The sequence below is a fragment of the Buteo buteo genome, chromosome 21, assembly GCF_964188355.1.
Source record: "Buteo buteo chromosome 21, bButBut1.hap1.1, whole genome shotgun sequence".
Classification (NCBI taxonomy): Eukaryota; Metazoa; Chordata; class Aves; order Accipitriformes; family Accipitridae; genus Buteo; species Buteo buteo.
In genome coordinates, this window is record NC_134191.1 from 15712069 (window position 1) to 15738065 (window position 25997).

The 25997-nt window shown below is 37.2% G+C and overlaps 1 protein-coding gene across 1 annotated transcript in view; it reads left to right on the forward strand.

Moving 5' to 3' along the window:
* Positions 1-703: 703 nt before the first annotated feature.
* The window catches only part of ERC2 (ELKS/RAB6-interacting/CAST family member 2), a 469458-nt gene continuing 444164 nt past the window's right edge, over positions 704-25997 (forward strand). Inside the window, exons 1-2 of the mRNA XM_075052729.1 lie at positions 704-724; positions 18756-19558. Of these exons, the coding sequence (XP_074908830.1) occupies positions 18902-19558 (657 nt within the window). The 5' untranslated portion in view covers positions 704-724; positions 18756-18901. The remainder of the gene's footprint in view (positions 725-18755; positions 19559-25997) is intronic.

The following is a 25997-nucleotide window of genomic DNA, read 5'->3' on the forward strand; positions in this document are numbered from 1 at the left end:
ATACCTTTTTTTTTTTTTTTACAAACAATACGGATGTCTTTATTACTTTTACACTTAAGCCAAAACACAGATTTAGATTTTTTTCTCCTGTGTGTGTACACACATAAGGTAATGGATTTTTAGATACCATGTTCTTAAGCACATAGCTTTGAACATTTTGGGCCTTTGGTGAACAGGGACAAGAAAGCAATTTTGCCCCTGCAGTTTCACACAGACATAGGTGTATTTTTAGGCCATTTCACAATGAGTGACACACTTTCCTTTCAGACGTTTACTGGGTGGGGACTGGAACCCATGGGTTTGCAATGAATGGACAGAGACAAATGCTCTGAGAAATCCAAGGTTTGCAGTACGTGTGCTGCTGCTGCCAGTGCTCTCTGCCTGCTGTTAGGAGAGCTTGCTGCTGCCCCCGGCGGCAGGCCGCTCAGCACTGATGAAGCCCCAGCTCCTCGGGAATGCTGGGAATGTTGAGTCAGGGACTGGCAACCCAGACAGCCAGGCTCGCAGCTGACTGAGGGAGACTCGCTGAGGGACAGAAAGACGAGGGACAGGAGCACACCAGCTTCCCCCGACTGCAGCAGGTTCCTTCTTTTCCTCACCTTGTAGGTGGTCGGTTGCTCCAGCTCTCCCTGCTGCCTCCTTCCTCCGTGCAAATGAGATGTCAGCTAAACGTGATGTTGTAAAATCCATGTGAGGACGAAAGACGGATGCAATGATTTGAAAGGTGAGAAGCTTAAATAAGAATATGGCTGTAATACATTACTGTAGATTTATTGTGATTAAGGAAACTGCTATATATTGCTTTCTATAACTGTCTGGTAGCTGAAACTGGAAATGAATTTGCAGAACAGGCTTTTTGTATTGCTTTAGAAATACATTGTAATAAATGGGACCAAGTGCACATCTTATTCTGGTAACAGAGTGCCTCTCCCTACAGAATTGTCAACGAGAAACCTCTCTTGCAATTTCTATTAAAAGCAGCCATAGGAGTCTCATTTTTTGTGCCCAGTGTTTAAAAATATTTTTGTTGCTGTTAAAGTTTTCTAGAATAGAATTGATGAGCTTTGGAAATTCCTAGCTTTATATCTAAATATTGGATAATGTTTGGTGTTTTAAAAATTGTGTCAGGAAAAAGGTGACTGATTTCTGTTCCCTTCTAGTGGCTGGCAAATGGAAACCAGAAACTAACAGGATATTATTTTGCAGCTATATAATTAATGAATACTTACTGGGGTCCCTCATCTATGATGCTGTGTGATTGATTTTTTTTTTAAAGATAATTTTAGGTTGGACAAGAGTGATGCACATGATAAAAACCATGCAGATATTCATCAAGGATAAATATATATTTTGCTGAGAGTACTAGAGTAGTAATGTGATGGAGAAGGAATAGATATATTTTTTTATTAGTGTGTGATTGATTTCTAGGCGGCTACCTGCTAAGCCTTGTGATGGATGGATGGGAATCTACTCCCTTAGCGGCGAATTGATATTTCCCTTTTGACGGACACACCAACCGACCACTTGCATTGGCAGATGCAATCTCGTTGCAAATAAGCACGGCCAATAAGTGCAGTCAAGAGGAGGGCAAATCCTACTTGTCAGGGTTAGTTTTCTGGTTGGGTTTTTAAATCAGTGGTTTCACTTAACTATTTGTTTGTTTGGGATTTGTTTTTATTTCCGATTCCTGTGCCCCCATCCCCCGTGTGCACGTCCAGAGCGGCTACCTCGTACGCGAGCCCTTCCCGGCAGCTCCACCGAGAGCAGGCCCTTCTCCGGCTCCCCCCTCCTTCGAAGGGCGGGGAAGGGGGAGAAGGTTCCCCCCCTCCATCAAGTCGCTTCTCCGCTGGCACTTCATTTCCCTGTAGCGAAGTCGAGGACGGAAAAGATCCTCCGTCTCATACCTGCCCCCACCCCCGCCAGCCTCCTCGCCGCCCTGTTCTGAGGGAAGCATGCTGTAGAGATCCATTACCGCCCTCCTCCCACCTCAGGAAATCGTAAAACTCCACAGCGTTGGTTCAGCTGCGCTTTCCAGGGCGCGGGGAGAGACCTCCTGCGGCCCTACGGTCGGTCGTTTTCCAGCCCTCCCAGCCTCGCTTCTCGTCAGCGACGAGGGAAGCTCGACCACCTTCCTGGCCCGGCTCCCCCCCACCTGCGTCTCTACAGGGACCCCCTAAAGCAATCCCTATGCCAGGGGGATTTCCTTGAATTCTCCTCAAAAAGGACACCCCCTCCCCCCTTCCTCTCGCCCCGCCACTGCTGCCGCTGCTCGGGCGAACGGCACCCTCTATCTACCTCGGCGCGGGCCGACCGTCGCGGCCGTGCCAGCCGCCCGCGAAGAGGAGGAGGCCGGCGGGCAGGCTGGGTTTTCTCTGGCCGTCGCTGCCGGCGGGATGGCGCCGCCGCCCCGTTCCCCTCCCTCCGTGGCGGGCGGGGCGGGAACGCCTCAGCTGGCTTAGCGACGAGAGGGCGGGGGCTGGCGCGTGCCTGCCGCCGCTCGCGGAGCCCGGCGGCCGCTGTCCTCCTCCTCACAGGAGCCCGCGCGGGCGCCCTGGGGGTGAGGTTCCTTCACCGCCCGCTTCTCCTCAGTGCCCCGCGGTCGCTTCGTGGGGTCAGGCGGTTTGCCGTCTTGCTTTGCCGCTAGTGCTGGCTGGTATTTTCTTTACCTGTTCTGTGGAAGAGCGAAGGCTCTGGTAGCCCCTGTCCCTTCACGGTCTCATCTGCTTGAGCAGTGCGTTTCACGGTTTCTTTTCCCTGGATATGAAGAGGAAAAGGTCCCTTTTTGGGGTCTGTTTTTGCATACAGGGAGCGTGTACTGGTAAGTTTCTCCAGTTCCCTTAAGGAATATGTTTCTGTGGGAAAAGCTTTGTTACGGTTTCTTGATGCAGGAAACTTACAGTCTAAGTCTTGGCATCGTGGGTGACTTAAGGGGTGTGTGTGAAAACAACTCTTTCCAAATCTCTTCAGTGCTTTAAAATAAACCTTTCAATTACTGTTATTTTTGCTTGAAAGCTCTGTGTAAAACATTTTTCAGAGGCATCAAGGTGAGTTGGCAATTTCACTTTTCCTAGAGGAAATGGGGGATGGGGTGGGGAAGGAGTAACTTTCTGTCTGGTGAGTGAAGGGAACATAATTTCTTCTTCCAAAGGATTAATGAGATTGAGGGCAGTCCCCGAGATCTATGGCTTCACAGCTCAGGTTGAAACTAGATGTTTGAACTATGGAGAAACTGTGCTGTATCTCTTACAAGTGCACCCAGGGTGGGGTAGATCTTCAGTTAAGAACTGAGAGATTTCTTATTTGTTGTTTTTTGTAGTGCTAGTTCATTTTTACTATGTCTTCAAATAGACATTTCTTTTATCACCACTAAAATTTCAGATGCAAAGGGAAGGAGATAATGCAGCGAGTGTGTAAACTGTCCTCTATGTCATTCTCTCAGAAATGCCATTTGTTTACTTGAGAGAGTAGATGGTAAAAATACTAACTCCAGAAAACAGTTGGAGTAAATAATTTTGAAGTGTAGTGCTGAGGGTTGAAAGGTTGTTTCTGTGTTGGAGAAAGTGTGTTTAGACAGGTTTGGAGGAGACTTGGCTGCTGTTATCTTTTAAATAGCTCCTATTTTAATCCTGCTCAGTTGGTGGGGGACCTAAGCTGATATTCCTGGATGTGGAAGATGATACTGTCTTATGTTCCTTCCTCACTCTAGCATTGAGATCACATGCTTTGACTTTCTAATTGTGTTGGTTTTTTGCTTCCTGTACCATGAAGATGAGTTTATGAATAGAAGGTGTCTTCTGTCTTGAACTAAAATGCATCCCTTTTTCCAGTAGGTAGAGAATTCAGTTACTGAAATGGTTTCCCTCCTTCCCAAGCATGAAGGAGAAAGCTGGCATGCAGAGGCATCTTTTGTTCTTTCCCACACTACTGTGCAAAATGGAGTTCCTTGCCTTAGAAATTGTGTCTCTGGTCAATGTCTCTTCCTGAACATTGACCTCCTTTCACCTTCTGTTCCTGTTTGAATGCCTCATTATACCTGTGATACTCTCTCTTGTGGTTAAGCTACATTTGGAGGAGACCCATCTCGCTGTCTCATGTATTCTGTGGGTGGTTCTTCAACTCCCCTAACCTACTGGTGGTCAAATTCTGATGAATGGTAGTGTAACATACCATTATGCATGCCAGTTGCCTCTCCTGTTTCTTGCCTGCTCGGAAGACTGTAGAAAAGTGGCAAGGGAAGGGGTGGCCCATATTCTTAGCAGCCAGATGTCAAGTGAGCACATTCAGCCATCTTAGGATGTCAAATATACCTGATATTTAGAGAATTAGCTATTCAGCATGCATGTTTTTGAAAAGAATGCTCAAGGTGATCTTGCTTTAGAAAGATGATTCTTGCAGACCTTTGAAGGATGACTAACAGAAAAGAGTGCGTTCACACCTCCAAGAGGGCGAGGCAACCAGCCTGTGTATTACTTTCAAAGACAACATGTGTTCTCCCACCTGTATCTTTTACGGTGTTTATTATATTTTTATCCATTATGATGCATTTGTTATCTTCTCAGTTTAATTTAGTTTGTAAGATGCCTGGAATACATATATGGAGATGGTTAGTCAGATCCACCTAGGAAATACTACTGTGATACTGAATTTTTTTTTGTAAACTGACTGTTCTTGTATTTGTGAGATTATATTTGTGTTTTTCAGTTTTAGGATTGCTTTAAAATATTTTTATAATGTAAGTTTTAGGTTTTGAGTCATCTTACATGTGCATAGCAATGATGAGGTTGCCTCAACTTGTTTATTTTGCAACATTAATACTAGCTTGTATTTTCTACAAAGTCCTGGTAAAAGGGCAAGAGTTACTTTAAAGCAAAATGAGTTTATAATTTCTTTTTGAGGATAATAGTTGATCAAGGGAAAGCTCAGAAACAAAATTCTCTAAGTGAACTGGATAGTGCTGCTTCTCCTGGGTGACACTTAGAAGAAAATGCAAAGGCAAATCAGCAGAAACATCAGTTAAATCTTTCTGGAGCACTTAATTTTTTAATTGGTCACTTTTTTGGTCACATAATGCATTTTATAAAGAAACAATCTTTTTGAAATGAAGTGGGATGGGCTTATGATGATTTGTTACTGCTTATATGTAAGGTGCGACAAAAATAAGTATTTCCCTATTTCCTTGGAGAACAGTTGTGGTCTTTGTGGGGTCCAAGAAAATTTATAAGCATAGATACCCAATGTTTGTTTGTGTTAAAAGAGTAAATGTCTTTGAATTAACACTGGTAGTGTAGTATTTAAGTTGTGATGTTGCTTTCTTGGCTATTGATCTCAGGGAGTTCTTGTGATTCATTAAGTGATAGTAGCTTTAGCAGTGCCCAGCTTTGGAATATCTTAAATAGCCAGATTTTGTTTTGGAGTAGTTGTAACAATTAGGAGCACCAACCTCAACTTCTTTCAGAAACTGTCAGGTGCTGAGCTCTGACGAAGGAGAGAACAGTGGCAAAGATGTGTTAGCACTTCTCTGGATAAGGCTCTGTTACTGTTGCACCATTTTTGTTCATAGAAACCTGGAATTCCTTCATGATATTAGAAGTATATGGACAGTTTACATGTTCAGAAAGTTGTATCACTATGATCTTTAATTGGTAATGAGAATAATGAGGGAGAACTATAGTGTCAGAATTTCTGTGCTTTTAGATGGCAGATGGAACGTGTCTAAGAATTGGAGGTATACCTCAGAGTTTCAAGTTGTGATTGGATGTGTGGCAGCCTTTGTTTTGGATGTTTAGCAAAGTTTAAGCTTCTGGGTTTTTAAAGGGGATAGCAGCTTTCTAGTCTATCTTTTCTAGACTATCCTAGAAACTCACTCTTGCAGACTGGCACTCACTGGAAAGGCTTTGGACTAGTTAACACGTGGCTTCCTTAATGACCAATGTACTTTTTATTTGGTTAAAGTATCCCACTGTCAAGAAATACTCTTTTATTTTTTTTAAGCTTCTCACTGCTTGTATGCTTATTAATCTATCCCTCTAACTGAAGTCACAGTGCAGATGTAAATCCAGCAGCTAAATTCTACAGAAATGGAAAATTCAGAGAGATTTATTTTGAAGTTAAATCACTTAAAACCCCCAAAACCTCAAATTGTGTGGGAAATGCCATGAAACAGCGAAAGGAGTAAAACGATCAGTGAAAGATAAATGGTATAGGTACGTGTAAAAATGATGTGCTGTAGTAACTGGGGTAACTGTGGAGTTGAGGTGGGAAGTCACTAAAGAAAGCAATGTCTATAATGACTTCCTAGCTGGATATAATGTGCAATTTATTTCAAAGGAAGTGAAAGAAATGTAACAAAAGTCTTTGCCAGTCCTGAATTTAGTCCAACAGATCACATGTTGCACAGAGCATTGGTAATATGTGGGACAGTTTTCTTCCAAGTAAATAGCTCAGACCACTTGCGATGAATGCTGATTTACTGGCTATCCATACTATTCTACTGACTGAGAGGCTAACAAAACACACTGGTGATTTCATTCCAATTCCTAATGGAGGCTTACTGTGTCTGTACTCGTGGCTACACTACTTGGCGTCCATTTGGGTTGTCTTATTGCAAAAATAACAAGTTGAATGGACTTGGAGACCACAATACTTGAGTTCTCAGGAATTGATTTCTTTGTCAAATGTGAGTTGAATCCTGTTGGAGATTGTGCTGATGCTTCTTCAGTTTTCAGTATTGCTAACTAAACACTTTTTATGGTTGGTAAAATTAATTTACAAGTAATCTGCTAAGATACATATCTCATTATGTCTGTGGTATGTGCAATGTCGGAATCTAATAACTTTATAAAACAGCATAGGCCTGTGTTATTTCTGTGACAGTGAGGACTTTGACTTAAACAGTTTTCTGTAGTGCATTCTTTTCCTCAAAATACATTGTTGCTGAAATATGGTTCTTACCACTTAAGTTCTTTGAACAATTCAGATTAGTGAACAAATATGACATTATGGAGCATAGTTCTTTTCGTTGACAGAAGTCAAGCAATAGTGCAAGAAATGAGTATTCTCACGTGCTTCTCTGGAAGACAGTTTGCTGTGTAAAGCATGCTTATTTTTGATGGCTAAGCATTGGCCATCATGATGTACCTTGGTTTTCATTTATGTATCTTTCACAGACCTCATTTGAAATCTGCTCAGACAATTTGTTTTTCCTTAAGGAAAGCAGTTACAATAACATCTGTCATCAATGTCAAATGTTGATGTTGGTTGCCTGTAAGGACTTATAAATTGCACTTGTGAATTGGCATGATTATGCTCAGCTAAGATAGGTTCAGTGTCAGCGCAAAGGTGGAAGACTGGGTTGTGCTATGAAGTTGTTAATAACCAACAACCAAGTGGTTGGGAAACTCTTTTCAACATTTTCTGTGAAGAAATAAGTTTTATAAGAGGTAATTCTAGAAGTGCAGCGCTTTCTAATGGTTCCATGGTGTTGATTCTGTGCTGGATTGAGAGGTAATCTACTAAATCACTTGTCACTCAGAGAGCTTGTAAGTTCCTTGGAGAACTTTTGATCTGCTGTGGCTGAGGCACAGCCAGTTTCTTTTTTTTTTTTTTTTTTTTTTTTTGGCATGATCCTAAAACATGTGCATACCCTTAAACCCTAGTGAAGAGAACAGAGGAGAGATGTTCTGCTTGTTTTGAATTCTGATGGCTTTGAAGCATGCTGAATGCACAAATGTATGCTTTTTGTTTTATAATTGAGTTTGTATATTACTACGCTTGAATCCAAGAAATGTAAAATGCACAGTGGATAGTTAGGCTTGCTAAATTGTAAATATCCAAATATTTCAGTATTTTAAGAAAATGCTGGAAGTTACATAGGTAACTGATCCTATGATTATTCTGTTGCTTTCTTATGAGAATGGAAGCTTTGTAGCAAAAAAGAAAAATATAGCTTTATCCTGCAAATATATAAGCCTGTATTTAATAACATTTGTGTGAGTAGCCTTAGTGAATTCAATTGAAAATACTCTGTCTAGAATTATTTCTGATTATTTCTAAGGTAGACTTATTTTTAAATGCATCTGAAAATGACAAGTGTTATTAATGTAAATGACAGAATATTCTTAAACGTACTTAATGTGAAAATAGACAAATTTATAGGTCTAATTATAAATTCAGTCAATTTCCTTTTGCATTATTTTCAGTTCTTAGGTTTTATTCCTAACAGAAGTAATTGCAGTCTTTAATATGTGTTTAATGTATGTATGTGTTATCAGGTAAACAGCCTTATGTTTCAAAGACTGTTGGTATGAATGTTGACAATATAGATGTTTCTGTTGCATGAACATGTGTAACAAGTTTTTTCAGTATTCTACCTTTGATGCCTTATTTGAAAAACATTGTTTATTTTGGCATTATCAAAATATGCCTGATGCATTGGAAGTGTGACTTTTCCTATTGTAGACATAACTTGTAAGGAAATATTTATTTAATATCATAATGTCCTGGTTTCAGCTGGGATAGAGTTCATTTTCTTTCTAGTAGCTGGTATAGTGTTATGTTTTGGATTTAGGATGAGAATAATGTTGATACACACTGATGTTTTCAGTTGTTGCTAAGTAGTGTTTTTATACCAAGTCAAGGATTTTTCAGCTTCTCATGCCCAGCCAGCAAGAAGGCTGGAGGGGCACAAGAAGTTGGGAGGGGACATAGCCAGGACAGCTGACCCAAATTGGCCAAAGGGATATTCCTTGCCATGTGATGTCATGCCCAGTATATAAACTGGGGGGAGTGGGGCTGGGGCTTGCAAAGCACTGCCTTGGGAACTAACTCCGCATTGGTTGTTGAGTTCATGAGCAAATGCATTGTGCCTCGCTTGTTTTGTATATTCCAATTATTTTATTATTATTGTCATTATTATTATTACTCTCATTATTATTTTCTTCCTTTCTGTCCTATGAAACTGTCTTTATCTCAACCTATGAGTTTTGCTTTTTATTTATTTATTAATTTTAATTCTCTCCCCCAACCCACTGGGGAGGGGGGTGGTGAGTGAGTGGCTGCATGGTGCTCACTTGCCAGGTGGGGTTAAACTGTGACACAAGGGTTCGGTTTTTCTTGCTTCTAAACAAGGCAGAAGAAATGTGGACTAGATGATAAATTAGCAATATGAAGTTGCATATGTGAATCAACCTACTTGCTTCACTTTTTATTATGTACAACTTGGATGCTTCATGAGCAAGGCAAATGAGATTGCAGCTAGAAAAGGAAGCTTGGCTATTTAAATTGTAATATAGATGTATTATTTAAGTTTTGTTCTTTTTTTTTTCCTTTACCCTACTGTTTTCTTTACCTTTTAAAAGTAATTATAAAAATGAAAATGCAAGCCAAATTATGTCCTCATTTGATTCTTTACATATGTTCATAATGAAATAAATGTGTGGTATTGCTCAACCACCCCCCCACCCCCCCTTTTTTTTTTTAATGTCTGGAACTGTCTGTTGTGTCCCTCCTGAAGTTACAGGTGCTCTGTAAAGAAGCTTTAAAAATTAGGCTTTTGTTATTATTAAGTATAAATAAGAAGTAGTATTTCTTAAAGGGGGAAGACAAGTAGCATTTGTTGCCATTTTAGATTTAGAAATAATACAAAGAACAAGTGTGGCCTTCCTGTTTTTGCTAGAAAACGTTCAGGTTTTCTTAGATTGTGCTTATTTTTAAGCTCTAACTTCTCAATTGAAATAGAAAGGTAATTCAATCTATAACAATGATAGTATTTCTGTAAACTGTTAAATAGTCATTCAAGTTAGGTAAATTTTGGCAAAAGAAAAGCAAAATTATGCTACTCATTAGGCATAATTTTGAAGTAATCCTGAAGAATGGTGTATACTTCTACATTTTAATGTTTTTCCCTAAAGGAGACTATTTTAGTAAAAACTTAAGACATAAATTTTTTATTGTTGCTTAGTTGTCATTAAACTAAAAATACTGTTTGTCTGGCTAACCAGGTGCCTTAGAATAGGCAAAAGACTGGAGTTCGTAAATGCAGGCTTACATTGATAAATGAGATTTTTGTGTTGAGAAAGAAATAAGAGGCAAGTGATTAACAATTGCAGGATGGAAGGCACAATGAATACAGACTAGGATACAGAATTTAGCACACAAGACCTGCATACCTGCAAAGACTAAAGTGTTAGTAATTCTTTCTCTGGAAAGACAAAAGCTTGTCAAGCCTTTAGAAACATCTGTGTATCCTGAGAAGGTCATTGTGGTACAGGGAAGTTGAGAAGACTAAAAAAACCAAAAAGCTGCAGGCAGTGTTTTGGAATGTATGTGTTTCTATCCCATATTACTTGTGATTCACACCACCTGTATCACCCTCCCCCAACAAAAAATAGGATATTAGTGTTAAAAGTTGCAGAGAGCGCAGTTGGATAGCAAAACAATGACACAGTGAGCTCAGGACTGTGAACTTTGATCAAGTAAAACTGAGGTATCTTACTCTACATCTTTGAAACTCTTAGCATGGTTAACACTGGTGCTAAATATTTTCAGCGAAGGGTAATGCTAAACACCGCTGCTTCTGTTGATAGACCATTAAATCCGAATAAACTTGGATAGTGGTATATAGTCTGCATTGAAAGATAATTTGTTGTGCAGGCTATACTTGGTGTGCTTGCCCAGAATTGGCAGATACACTGCCCTATAGTTTTTTATAAAGATATAGTGTGTTCTCTGGCAAAACCGATGAAAATTAGATGTGATGATTCTGCCATTGCTTTGCTATAGAAGCCTTGTCTTTAATGTTTGACACAACATAAGAGAAGTAAAACAAATCTTAAATTTCTCACTTCCATTAAGCATCTTAGCCCAGGGAGACTTTCTTTTGTCACATGCAGGAGTGCAGGAAAGAATTCTTTTAGTGGAAGTGTTAGAGATAAAATGTTAAGAATTAGTGTTTCAACAACAGAGATATTACTTTTTATTTAAAGCCCATTTCTAATTAATATTACACTTTAAAAGTGTTTTAAAACAATTACAATGTCTCTAACATGGTAATAAAGAAGAAAAGTAGTACATTGAAAAAAAGTACCTCTACTGAATGCTAGCATTCTTTTAAAACTGTAAAACTTGTATGAAAGAGAATTAAAATGGTATCGTTGACTCTTCACTTAAATATACTTGGGAGTCACGTAATTGACAATCCTGATAATTGTCAGAACTGCTTGTTTTTCAAGACTTTTAATACGGCATTTTGAGCAAATATTTCCCTTGCTGGTGGTTTCTGATCTCATAATAAGTATTAATTGCTGTCACTGCACCTAACAACATTAGAATGCCTGACAACTTTATTTTCCATGTATGTCACTAGATGCGTATTCAGCAGCCATTCCTGCTTTCTCCTTAATATATGATTTCTTTTGTATGAAATAGAAATGAAAGGCAGGTGTGTTGAACTATTCCTGTGAGGTGATAAGTGCCAGTTCTTTCATTTAGCATTGATGGGCGTTCAGGGACGTCACCAACTTGCAAGATCAAAACACACTTTGAAACTGACTTTATACACAACTACATATCTACTATTTTTATAACTAACTACAAAAGAAAGTAGATAAATTAATGTTTATTGACAAGTAAAAAGAAATTTATTGTGCAGACTACAGTAAAACCTATATTTACATTAGAAATGCAGATTCAGGACACTAAGGAATTTAAACGAAGATGATGTTACTTTTAATGTTGTCATGTATATTATTTTTCAAACTTCTAAGGAACAGTAGTGTAGCAGGAAGAAATGAGTGACTTATGATTAAAAAATGGGGGGGAGGGGAGTAAGTAATTTGCTCTAAGTTTTTGGTAAGTAGGAAAAAAGAATACTTTGCCCTTTTAATAAAAACAATGCGGGTCTTGTACTAACCCCATATGAACCAGCATTTTGTTCATTATCTTTTTGTTACTTTATTAAAATAAGACATGCTGTGCTGCTCAGATTAATGAAGAAAGGAAGCATACTGTACAATAGATTTTGGTTCTCTGTATCTAGTTTGCATCAGCTTGCTGTTTTTGTGGTTTTGTTTTGTTTGGGTTTTTTTTCCTAAATCAGCACAGATAATTATAAACATGAAAGAAAAGAATATTTTCTTCTGTGAGGACATGTTGAGCCACTGTTAAAGCAGTCAAAAACCAAGGTAAAGCAAAAGAATGTGCCAGAAATATTTCTGGCTCTTGGTTGCTACTTTAAATACGCATGCATCCCTGGACTTCTGCATAGAGAGATAGTGTTTGTTGTGATAACAGTATTTAAATGTTTCCTATATTTTGGTAAAATCCTTACTGTTTGCCAGGACATGTATTTATGGAACAGAACTTTTTCTGTGAATCTCTTTCCTTTTGTGGTGTCTAAAAATACAGGGAAGATGAGTCCTGCTAGAGAATATAAAAGCATTATCTTCTACATCACCTCTTATTTCTTCTATTTTGTTGCTTTTGATTTATATCTGGGGTGCTGTATAGTACTAAATAGTTTTAGACAATTTGAAAGCCACTGAGTGTTTTAAAAATCAGATTGATAATTTCTGCGCTCAGCTGTCACTATATATTATTTGGGGAGGATAGCTGTAAGGAAGGGGTTCCCTTAAAGTTTTCAGTAATATTACAAATGTCTGAGCTCTTGGCTGAATGTTAATATTGGCAAGTAGTTGTGCAAAGCTATTAACTATTTGGCTAATATCCAAACTTACTGCTGACTAGGTGATTCTGGCCAGAGGAGGAGACACAAACTGTAAATCGGCCCTGAGCTTTCCAAGCATAATTGTCAGGATTCTATGCTGCCCCCCTTCCATGTATCTCCATGTTCAAATACTGGTTATCAGTTGATCATAAGGAAACAGTAATGATGATCCTTATGAAACTAGTAGAGTGCCCTGGTCTAAGCAAAAAAACCCAACCCACACCAAAGCCCCCAAAAACAAGCAGCGCCCAAAACCAGGAGAAGGAAATCAAGTCTATCTTTCACTAAAAAAGTTTAGCTGCTGTTAGTAATATGAAAAATGATTTCTGTATGGTTAAGATGATACTTTAGATTTAGTTGTCAATGCGCTTCCTGAGCATAGTCTCAATATTTGCTCATAATATGTTTTCTGTCATGGGAATATCTCATGAGGAAAGGTTTGCTATGTTTTTTTGTCTTTGGCCCCATATCTAGTTACTGAAATTTTTCTACACTTGGTGTTTTCCACATAGTGTGATTTTAACTTTTTTTTCCAATGAAGTTAAATCTGCTGTGGAATTAGCTAAACTGTGTGCCATCTAGCATCTGATTGTTAGTGAAACCCCTAATGTGAAACTGGTGAGAACTCTGTATGCACTGTGGCTACATGCAGAATTGGTAGCAGAGTTCAAACTATTACCCGTTTTTAATGGTTTGGCATATCTGATCTGAGACTACTGGGCTGCTTAGGCCCAAACATTTTACAGGAGAGACATGGAATGTAACAACATATTATGATTTTTCTGCACTAAATGAAGGAGGAATTTAATCATTAATTTATTCAGACACTGAAGGCTTTTGTCTGGCAAGATCTAGTTTCCATTTTTTTCTGAACCATCATGATTCACATTGCTCAGGAAATGGGCAAAATAGCCCCCAGTCTATTTTAAGGTTAAACTACAATGCCTCTACACAATTCTTTTGAACTTCTTATGAAAAGATTGACAAACACGATACAGAAAATTCTCACTTGCTTTGAACTTGGTGACACTGATTTGTTTAAATAGCCTAACGAAATTAATTGGGTTTTTTTGGGCAGGGGGGGTGAGAGTATGTAGCTGGTGAAAGCCAGAAATTATGGGATTCTGAAGAGTGTTTCAAGGAAACTGTGTAATTATGTAAAATGTAGAAGAAAATGCATTTGGAAAGTAAATTGAGTGAGACAGACCTTTCATTAGCATCATATTAGAATCCTATATTTTAAGTGTGTATAAAAATAGTTAAAAGGCAAATAAAATGACCTATGATGGTGATGTCTGCAGAGCACAGGTGGTGAGATGAAGCAGAAATGTGGAAAATAAGCTAAGCCTAAGTTAGAACAGTCACTGGGAAGTATTTTAGCATGAAATAGAGTATTTCTTATTTGCCGGGATTTTCAAGACTGAGAATGTGGCGGGGGGTGTAGTGTCTAGTTACTGCCCCCTTCCCCCACCCTGCTGACAATGCATGCTTAATTTTCTGGAGCCTTTTATATAGTTTTGTTTGCAGTGCAAACCATTAAGGTCACGTTTGTAATGGTTAGCTTTTAAGTCATACATTACCGTACATCAAAATATTTTTTGAAGTAAGAAAAATATTGAGACAAGTAGATGAGTGTATGTTTTTTTTCCTAGTACTATTAAGCTGATTTGGATTTTAAAACTCAAAATAACTTTCTATAGAAAAATGCACGCAGTGGGTCTGCAGTCTGTCCCAGACCAGACTGAATGAATCTGGGTGACTTTGTCTCAGAAGTTTTTAGGGGGATACAACCTTCATGGGTTGTATCAGAGCTCCTTTGTGCTTGCTGCTGCAACATCTACAGCTTCTGGGCTTATATCAAGAGGGAGGGTTGGTCTCTTCAGTTGTAGGTATACTAATCTTGTCTATACAGCTCTCCCATACTCCCCATAATATATGAGATTCTTATGTTTCTGCTTGATTCCATTTATCTTTTTCTCCACCCCTTGCACTATGGTGCATAAAGGTTATGCTTTAGTTCAGCAAAACTATCCTTGAAATACTGGGTGAAAAATGGTTGCTTTACAGTAATAATTCTTCCTCCTCCCCCCCCAATTAAAATAGCAATATAAAAAAATCAATTTAGTTTTCAAGATAGAATCATCTATATCTCACCTGCCCACTCCAAGTTCAACTAGAACAGCCCTGTGTCAGCAGGTTCTATGGGAAGATGAGAGAAGGGATCTCTTCTCTTTCTCTTTTTCTCCAGGCAGTAGATGATGATCTGTGTGGCAATTGTTGAGGCCCTGAGGCTGATATTACTTCTTCATGCCTCCAATTCCTGATGTGTTGAGACACACAGTAAATCTTCCTGAAGCTAGGAAGGCTCTGTGTGTAAGCAGTAAAGAGTCAAAAATTATGTAGGTGCCTTTCTTTCGTCTTCCATAAAGCAATGGTATATGGTTTCTACTGTGTTTAAGACTTTTCACAGCCATAAAGGAAGGCTCAAGGTTTATCCTTAAGGTGTATACACTTCCAGAAAGCGCACTTTCATGTGCTTTCCTTTTTCCAAGGTGTTTGCAAGAAAGCCAGTCTCTATAATTGAGGTTGTAGAAGGTAATGAATTGCAAATGAAAACAGAGATAAACTGTAAAAATTTCTTCGAATCAGGATTTTTGGCTTTTGGTCTGTCAGCTATCCTTAGTAGCCTGTGAAAGTAAGAAAACCAAGCATATTGTCAGTGTGCTTGTACTTTCTACATAGATGCCTCCATCTTGATTAGAATATTTTTAGGGGGAAAATAATAATTAAATGCTGTAGAGGTAATAACGTTTCTTTGGTTGGTGGTGTTTTACTTCTCTTTTCCTGTTGTTTACAGAATTTTCACAGGCATATAAAAGTTAGTTTTAAATCAGTATGTGAACATTTATTAAAGAAGTCCAGAGAGGAGTTTGCCTCCCTTTGGATGAGGGATGATGATTCCCTTTTTCAGTAGGGCTCAATAGTAAGAATTGGAGTGCTAAGCACGATAAGTGTTCTCTGCTTTGAGATGGAAACTTCTCAATCAAGTAGAGAAAAGAAGACAGTCCACAACTAATAAACTCTAAAAGGCAAAACAAGTACCTAAAGATACATATCAGAGACATAAACAAAAGGCTAAATAGTATATTAACTGACTCAAAGGAAGAAGCATAAATTACTTATTTATCACTGTGGTAGTGGAAAGGAAAAACAGTATTGATATGATGTAAGGGTATCCTATACCTATATGTTTGAGGATCAATAAATCTGCACCAAGACCCATCACCTGGTCATGGATCAGGTCTGCTGTATCTAAAAATATTTTATTGTGTCCAGTTTAAATTGCTAGCATAAACTGTTAATGTCAATCTTAGATTTTTCACCAGGCCAGATTTTTTGGGGGGGGGAGGAAATTGTATCAGTCTAGAAGACAGTTGCTTCTGCTCAGGATCTTCCATGAGCCTGTGGAAGGAAAATCATCTTCAGTTCTGATCTCATGTGAGAACCTCTTTGAAGGAGCTACAGAACTTTTTCAGGAAACTAGAAATATACAAGGATGGATTTCTCGGAGTGCATTATGAGTGGTGTTTGACCAGAGGATGGCACTTGAGAATTGGGATAAGCAATTGCACTGTCCCCAGTCACCATGAGATATGTTTTTTTATTGATCAGTGCATTGAAGTCAAGATGACAGAAAAGCTGCACCAGGTTTTTGTGGAACAAGCGGTGGGTCATCTCTTGAAGGATGGATGACAACTGAAAAGGGGGACAGATTTGGATACTAATGATGAAATGTCAAAATTTGAAAATGCAAATCAGCACGGTACATCTGTTTCCTTTAAATCTGTGCGCCTTGGGCCTGAACTCTGGAAGCTTTAATAGGTTTTCATGGCTCAAAAAGTTGGATCAGGCTTTTGCGTCTGGCATTAAAAATATTCATGTTATTTTGAGTTACGTGATCCTGAAGCAGAAAAGAATTGCTAGAATGTAATTTTGTATCTATGTCTTCCTAAACAGTTAAAAACTAAATTTTCTCATTGAAGTAGGCACCCTTGCTTCACTTTATGCATAGCTGAATTGTTTGTACATGGCAAAAAGTGGTAATGTTTTATGACAGAATTACTGGTCTTGTTAATATAGTTTGTATGGAACAATGTTATGTTAGCTTGTTTGATCCATTTTGCCAAGGGCAATGTTTGCATTGAAATGAATTACTTTTAACGGAGCAGCCTGGGTGCAGTACAAAGAGTTCAGTGTTTCCAAATTATCAACGTTGAATAAATGCCACACTCATATATTTTTGCCCAGCACCCATAGTGGCATTGTTATCAACATTTCAGCGTAGTGTAGTGCTGTGCCTTCCACTTCTGATTCTTGTGATTCTTGACACAAGAGTCTTGTGACCTCTTGGGGAAGAGGTGAATATTAACAAGAATGGCCACTGTTGTATAATAGTAGTTGAAACATCTCAGCTAATCCACATGCATACTGGTAATTCAAATGAAACAAAAATGCTTTAGACTATGTTGGCTGTTTAAACTTGATGAAAACATAGCATATACCAAGAAATTCTTAGACTTTATATAAGCCATGTGGTATATGATTGTGTGGGATGAGGGGTCAGTGGAGAATTCAGTATGCTCCTTGTTTACTGACATAATTGGTATCCATGATGTTTTATGCTAATATTATTGGTGAGGATTTAATATACTAGAGCTTATTAATAAATATGACATCAGATCATCCTTCTGCTTGCCCCTGTGTCAACACTTTTTCACAGCAAATGTTGAACAGATGTTTTAAAACACCTGGAAGTAATCTATCTATAGATACTGAGGATGACTTTGAGGGTATGATTAAAGATTACTGGATTTGACTGAATCCAACTTTTGTTCTTCCTCTAGTTACCTTTGAAATAAATGGTACTAGATCTGGTTAATGACCACCAATTTAATTAATATTACAAATGTATTGAAACAGTCAGATTTGTTTAAAAAAACAAAAACCAAACAAACCAAAAACAAAACCCCAAAAAACAGTGGGCCTACCTAATCCTGAAGTCCTACTGTATGTTTGTATTATGCTATGTACAGTTAAACTTACTTGAAACTTGGTAAATGTATGATGGTGGTATTGAATTTGAAAACAGACCATCGGTCCACATCTGTCTGTTTGGTTAAATAAATTACGAGGATAGTTCTATCAAAGTAATGGTATGATATCCATTGGGAAAATAAGAAAAAAAAAGTATTTCCCAAGCACTCCTTTTCTAAATGAAAACCTAGGTTATTGTCATGCAACCTTTTCCTGACAAACTCATTAACAACAATTATTAGCAAGCTAGTACTTCATTGAACATATAATACTGTGTTGTAATACATTATAATTGTTTAGAAGGAAATATTCACTCAAATTAGCTTAGTCTTATTGTTTATTTTTCTTACTAAAATACGTTTTTACTGGTTACAGCCAAACTATTAGAAACACTGTTTCCTTCATCTTTTTTCCTATCCAAAAAATTCTTTGTAAATTTAAACAAAAATTAAAACCCCTGCCTATTTCCTTGTTCTGTCTTAATCTAATAGTATTAGAGAATATACAGAACTGCTGAATTGCTACTTTTATACTGTCTTTTGAAAATGTAATATCTTAGTTTGGGAAGTTCTTAATGTCAACAACAGCTATTTTTTTTTTCCTTTATATATTTCCACATCGTCAATCATTTAAGGCCATTAACATATCAGCTAAGATGTTTTTTGGGCCCATGTTGTTTATTGCAACATAAAGCTTGTTAGACTAAGTCAAAATGTCAAGATATTTTCTAGTAAGAAAAAGAGCAGTTTTTCACCTGAATGAAATTAGCTTGAAAATGCATTTTTAACTAGTCATCCTAAACACAAAAAGTGTAGTAAATTTTGTTCTTGAAGTAATTGCCCTAGGATGTGGGTTACTTTATTTTCTGATATATGCTGATTACTTGTAAACTTATTTTCCAATATGAAAATTTAATTAATTTTATAATATATTTTTTCAGGTCTCTGACTTTGGAGAAACAATAGATTTTTGCCTACTGGAAGAATGCAGTGAAACTGCCAATATTTCTATCTGGAATTATAAATTTAATATTCAACTTCAGTGTTACTGATTTCTTACTAAATAGTACCTCAAAGTAGAAGAAAAATGTATGGAAGTGCAAGAACAATCAGCAACTTAGAAGGAAGTCCCTCCAGGTCTCCTCGATTGCCAAGATCTCCTCGCCTAGGCCATAGGCGAACAAATAGCGGAGGAGGAGGAGGAACAGGTAAGACGTTATCGATGGAGAATATCCAGTCCCTTAATGCAGCCTATGCAACATCTGGACCAATGTATCTGAGTGACCATGAAGGTGTAGCTTCTACTACTTTCCCAAAGGGCACAATGACTCTTGGAAGGGCTACAAATCGAGCTGTGTATGGTGGTCGTGTCACAGCTATGGGGAGCAGTCCTAATATTGCTTCGGCTGGACTTTCGCACACAGATGTCCTTTCTTATACTGATCAGCATGGAGGTCTGACCACATCTTCACACCATCACCACCATCAGGTTCCTTCTATGCTGAGACAAGTTAGAGATAGTACCATGTTAGACCTGCAGGCTCAGCTTAAGGAACTACAGAGGGAGAATGATCTTCTCAGAAAAGAACTAGACATTAAGGACAGCAAACTGGGATCCTCCATGAACAGCATCAAAACTTTCTGGAGTCCTGAGCTAAAGAAAGAAAGAGTATTGAGGAAAGAAGAAGCAGCCAGAATGTCAGTTCTTAAAGAACAAATGAGAGTTTCCCATGAAGAAAATCAAGTAAGTAATTCTGAAAGCTCCTTTCTGTTGATTTACAGCTAAGTACCTGATGTTTTGCTTATGGTACTGTATCCTATGCTGGAATAAGTTTAACATTTACAACAAGAATTGTATGTCTTGATCTATCTGCCTTTGCTAAACAGTAGGAAAGCACATTAATATGCATGTGAATGCAGGTTATAATTTCCTTCATGCAGCATTCTTTCACACTATAGCTGAAAAGAATGATTGTTTGTCACTACCCTTTTTCTTATTTTTGAGGCTTTCTGTAGTGCTTTTTTGCAGCAACAGTCTAAATATATTTAACCTTTTCTGAAGAGGTAAATAAGCCATCCCTGCAAAAGTATAAACAAACATCTAGAGGCATATTTTGTATGAGCTGTATAGGGATTTGGCTGCCCAGGTTTTTTAAAAGAAGATATGATATTAAATCCACACATGCAACCTTCTGTAATTCTGTGTTACAGAATGAAGTTGGAGTTGTCTCTGAAACATTGCTGAAAACACCTATGAGTTAGAAAAAGAGCATCTTGCAAATATGTATTTTAAATACTTCTATTCACAACATAACATTCTTTTCCCAAAGTTATAAAAAGATTGAAGTATTTTAATCTGGATGAATAAAGCTATAAGATCAAGCTTTGAGACTCTTTGCTATTTCACAAAGCTACACAGAACAGCGGCACAGAATAGATCAAAAAAATTCTCATAGTGCTGTTTCCACACACTTTTTGGCTGCTGGTCTTATTTTAAAGCTGCTCCTTTTTAGACCATCTGTTAACTTCCCCCAGACAAAAACACAATCCTGTGTTTCTCTCACTTCTAGATTCCCAATCTAAACTTCTTTGCTGGCAGGCAGCAATAACTGAAATTTTTAATTTACTTCCAAGTTTGTGATGATTGGTGCTTCTCACCAAACTTTCCACCTCTTAGACATGTTGTGAACCTAAATGTCTATGGAACTAACAAGCCTTATACCGGTTGCTTCAGTGTGGAACTGGGTCTTGATGGGGAATTCAGTACAGTGAATTTACTATTTTCTTGTATAACTTGTATATCCAGACTGACAGTAATCGTTACTGAATATTTATTTATAATAGGTGCACTAGGATGCTGCTAGAACCAATTATTATCAAAAACATATTTGGTGGAGGTTCTGCTATTCAAAAGCTTTAATGGTTAAACTTTCTAATCATGATCATTGGTGTCACCTTAGCAGTAGGAGGAATATTCTGATACACTCTGTTTTGATAGCCTTTCTTATGGAAATGTCACATTAATATCTTGTATTAGCATTTGGCATCTAAATCTGGTGTTTAGAGACTTTGTCACCTGCCAAAGCGGTTACGTGGGTTTTTTTGGTGTTTTTTTTTGTGTGGTGTTTTTCCCTAAAAGCTATTTCATCTTGAGGGGAAAGTAAATTAAATCTGTTTTGAGTCCTCCTATTCATTCACTTCACGGAAGATTACGTCTTTTTAACAAGTGCTCTTATTTTCTTGTAAGGGTGAACCTAACAAAAGACAAAAAGAATGTATTTTACCCTATCTGTATATTTAACATGAAGCCTTATTCTATAATAAAATAACATAAACACTGGGTAGCCCAGTATTCTATTGCTAACAGTGTCCAAAAGTTCATAGAATAGACCTAGTATATAGTGATATCTCTACTGAGGACTTTTTATGATCTAGCTACCGTTTCTGTGTGCTTAACTCTCAGTGGACTCTTCCTTGAACTAAGCCAGTTGCTTTTGGACCTATGTAGAATTCTGGTGTCCACAACCTCTTATGATAGTGAATCCCACAGCTTAACATGTGATGTGAAGAACCACTGCTTTTCATTTGTTTTCTACACTAGACTTTGGCTGCTTTTGCTAGAATTTCCTGTTCTTTGTACTGGAAGAAACATTAAATAGTTGATGTCCAGTGCCAGTCTTGGTGCCACCCATGATTTTATAGGTCACCATCACATTCCTCCCTCAACTCTTTTCCAGACAGGAGAATCTCACCATGTGTTCCTTTCACGAAACTGGGACATTTCTTTGATTCTCCTCTGAATCTTTTTCAGAGCTGTTACTTTTCTTTTTATTTGAGTTGAGGAGACCAAAATGGCTCATGTTTTTCATAATACAGGTGTAAAATGGGTTATGCATTGATGTTATAGTATTTACCCTTTTATTCTGTATGTTGCTCCGAACAACTCCCAAAACTCAATTTGTTTGTTCTTTCTAGCTTTGGATGACTACTTTTTTTTTATTGCCACTGAGTACTGAGCTAATATTTTAATGAAAATATTTATCACAGCTGAAGAATCTCACCAGTGGTTTTAATCAGTTTAGATCCCAGCTTGTTATGCATGAAGGTGGGATTATTTTCACTTGTGTATAACTTCACACTCATCTCCCTGAATTTCATCTGCCATCCCTTGCTTAGTTGCTTAGTCTTATAAAAATCCTTCTTTGCATTTGGCTTTTGTCTTTAATGCTCTGAATAACCTGATATTATGAGGAAATCTAGTCATCTTGCTGTTCACCCTGTTCTCTGGGTTGCTTAGGATATGTCAGACAGCACAAAGCCCAGGCACAGGTTCCAGCAAAACTCCACAGGGACCTTCTCTTGGTCTTACACTTGACCATGTGTTTCTGCTATTTCCTCTCTTGTAATCAAATATTTATGTATGAAAGGACCATCCCTCTTACCTGATTGCTGCTTAGTTTTCTTGTAAGCATTTGGAGAGGAGCCTTTCTGAAGGAATGGCTTTGGAAGTCCAAGCTGGCTGTGTCAGCTAGTTTGTCAGTCTTACTTATCCACATAGTAATTGATTCTTTCAAACAACTAATTTCAATTAAAATTATCAAAAAGCTGTAATTTTAAAGACGAAAGTGATGCAATCTATCACATCTATACTAAAAAGTGATAGATCTGTCCTTGCATGTCTGAGGTTTACTGGCTTATGAATCTTTCTTTTTTAAAAACAGATGTTTCATACTGAAGCACTAAAAACTGTTTTTACATTGGCTGTGCATGATGAAATGTACCCTGAACGGGGCCATTAGTCTCACAGCCAGCTTTGGGAACTCCCAGGAGGCTGGAGAAGGGCAAATCTAGCTGCCTGCCAAAAAAAAAGGAGGGGGGTGGGGAGGAAAAAAGAAAGTGAGAAATGAGTGAATTATAAGCTTGATATTTTTATTGTGGTTTCTGGAAAAATATTGTAAGAACAATAGAAGAAAATTATTTGTAAACTGTATGATTTGTATTTAAAAAATATTAACTATTTCTGAAATATAAGAAATATGGGGGAAAATATAAAAAAGGACTAACACTCAGTATTGGGATTTGTCAAACAAGTCTGATTTTCTTGGATGACAGGAAAACAGGCTTTATGCATAAGGGAAAAACAGTAGTAACATTGAAATAAGGAAAACTTTTTACATTGTCTCAGATTTTCATTAGCAAGCTGGTGGGAAACACATGAGATGAAATTGCTAATATGTGGATGCCTATATGATTGGAAGACTGTGTCAAAATGTAATTATCAATGATTCATGGTGAAATTGGAAAGATGTCTAGTAGGATCTGGTAAGGATCTGTCATGCGTTTGAGGGTTTCATCAGTGTTCTGAATGATGGATATACGTTATGCACCCAGATAATGTCAAGCTGGGCAGGGCTAAAAACATGCTGGAAAATAGGATTATAAATGAAAATAAATTCAGCAAATTTAAGAAATAATCTGAAAAAATAGGATATATTTGAACAGAAAATTGATAAAAATTAAACCTTTTGGAAGGAAAAAGAGACCCATGAAGTTTATGGACAGTAAGTTAGACATTTCTGATTTTTTGAAGATTATTTTACTTTTGAAAATGTATGCTTTGAGCACCTGCTCTTTGATATTACAACCCAAAGTTACTTTTCTTGTCTTTCTATTCTTCATATTCTTTGTGACATTTTCTCACAGCATAATTAGTATTACTTTTTACATGGATTGGTTATATACATAGGGGCAGGAAGTACTCTAAATGTTTTTAACTATTTAAAGTGATTCTTCATCTTAGAATCATCCATTTGCAATGTCTCAGTCGGAGATTTTGCTTTTTTTATTTTCCAGGTAGACAGTTATTTTCTCTAATCTTGCTTGAATGTATTATATAATAAAGAGTTAATGTAGAAGGCTTCAATGGAGAGCAGAAGGCTATGAGATGGAAAGAACTGGGAGGACACAAGAAATTATTCAGCAGTATTCATTCCCAGGATTGTTGCCTGTCTGTCAAAAATAGAGGGAGAACTAGCTTATCCATTTTGATCAGCTGGTTCTAAGACAACATTGTTTATCAGTTGACGTGCTCTTATGACATTGCAATAACTGAATTAGGTTCTGTGACATTTTTTAAATAAACTGTAAACTCAGTTGCACAAAATAATGCCCCTCTTCCCTACCTATAAATGCCATTATTGAATACTACATAATTAATACAAAATGAACCACTGTATGCAATGAACAGTGGTCCTTTTTCATTCATGATATGGTTATATGTGGTTGTTGGAAATAAATGGTGAGCTTGATCTTTTTTTTTTTCTTACAGAAAACCAGGTAATTTTAATTTGCTTAATGTGTTCTTTGAAAACATATTATAAATTTTGATCATCTTGTGAAGTTTAATTCCTGTCCTGATACTACAGGAGTTTGCTTCTGATTAATGAGATGAAGAGAAAGGATTAAAAAGGTAGTGAACAGTTCCTCTGAAAGGCTCATACTTTTGAATACAGAATTGTTCCTTGAAATAATTTTTATACATCTTTAGCAATATGAATAACTCATAGATGATGCAATTAACAGAGCTGATAAAATAATCAGTAGATAAGGGGATGCGTATTCATGAATATAGAACCGTGAGTAGCTGCTCAATGTTACTTCACATGCTCTTAATTTTTACTTTGTTTCATGACAAATATCGAAGTAGAACAGTAAAAGAAAACACACTAAGAAATATTCTGAAATTGTTTCCCTTCTTGGTATTAATTAAACAATATTCGTAGTAAACCCCTGATCAGGCTAATGTATACGTTTTAAAAAAATGAAATAAAACCCCAAACCAAACATACCACATACTTATTTTGCTTTCTGATGCATTGCAAATCATACAAAGTACAGTCTTTTAGTCATCTTTCTACCTTGTAAAAGAAAAGTCAGGACGCAAGGGCTATAATTTAATTTCCTGTAACTTTGCTAGCTTCTCTAGGAACTAGTCAGTGGAGTTAAAATTAAAAGTTATATATTATTTATATATACTTGTAAAACTCTATGTAGTTGGAAAATATTATGTATTACTATAGTAATATATTTTTAAATTATAATAATATATGTTTAAAGAAGCTCACCACTTCTTAACTTTACCCATGGCTGGATATCATGGTTTCCATGGCTGGGATCAACTCTGCCTGCTTCCAAACTGGTCAGTTCATTGCATAGACCCTGCTGGCGTTCTCTAAATGCAAGTCAAAGGAAGTTGAAGATCTGTTATCTCTTCACTCTGTCCACTTCTGAGACTGTTTTTCATCTTTTTTTGAGTTACTTTGTTTATGCCCATTGAAATTCTGGAGGTTTGGTCCTAGTGGAATATGCAGGGAGTAGCCAGCAATTGGGTCTTTGATTTGAGTTCACAGGTAGGTATTTTCTTCCTTAATATGCATCAAAGTATACATTCGATTACTGGTTGGAAAGGTTCCTAAATACCAGAGCTTGTCAGAGGAGCTTTTGGGGGTATAAATACCTTTCAGCCTGTCTCATTGTCTCTGTGTAAATGTGTGCAACACCATGAATTTTGAAGCTTATTGTGAATATTTGTGAAGTACAAGGTTACACACAAAAGGTACAGATAGTAACCTGAGGAATGGTAATGTTCATGTTTTACTATGCTTCCTGAGGTGTTATCACATAAACAAATTTAATAAGAAAAGCAACAACAAAAATTAACTGATTCTTTTTTACTAAATATGTCTCTTTGAAGGAAAAAGTAATAAATTTAAATATTTTTAATTCAGATTTGTAATATAGTATTTACAACCAATGAAAGTCTCTTTTAAGGTATTTAAGCACATTCATTCACCTTATTTTCTGTTTTTCGCTGTACTGTTGTTTCCTGCTTTCTTCAACTTTTTTTTTAATACTTCTGTCTTAAGAGCTGCATGCATACTTGATTTTAACTTTATTGCATGTTTTCACTGTTTTCATTTAAATTCATGTACATTGATGGCAATTTAGGTAAGTGCAAAATATTTCTTTAGTTCTTTTTAAATGAGACAAAGTGCTTAAAAACTTAAATGTGTGGAATAGATTAAAGATTCATTATAGAGCAAAACTTCAGTATCTGAAGGTGAAAGTATAATGAAACAAAGTTCATCAGAGATAATGCATCAAACATTACCCTTGGTGAATTT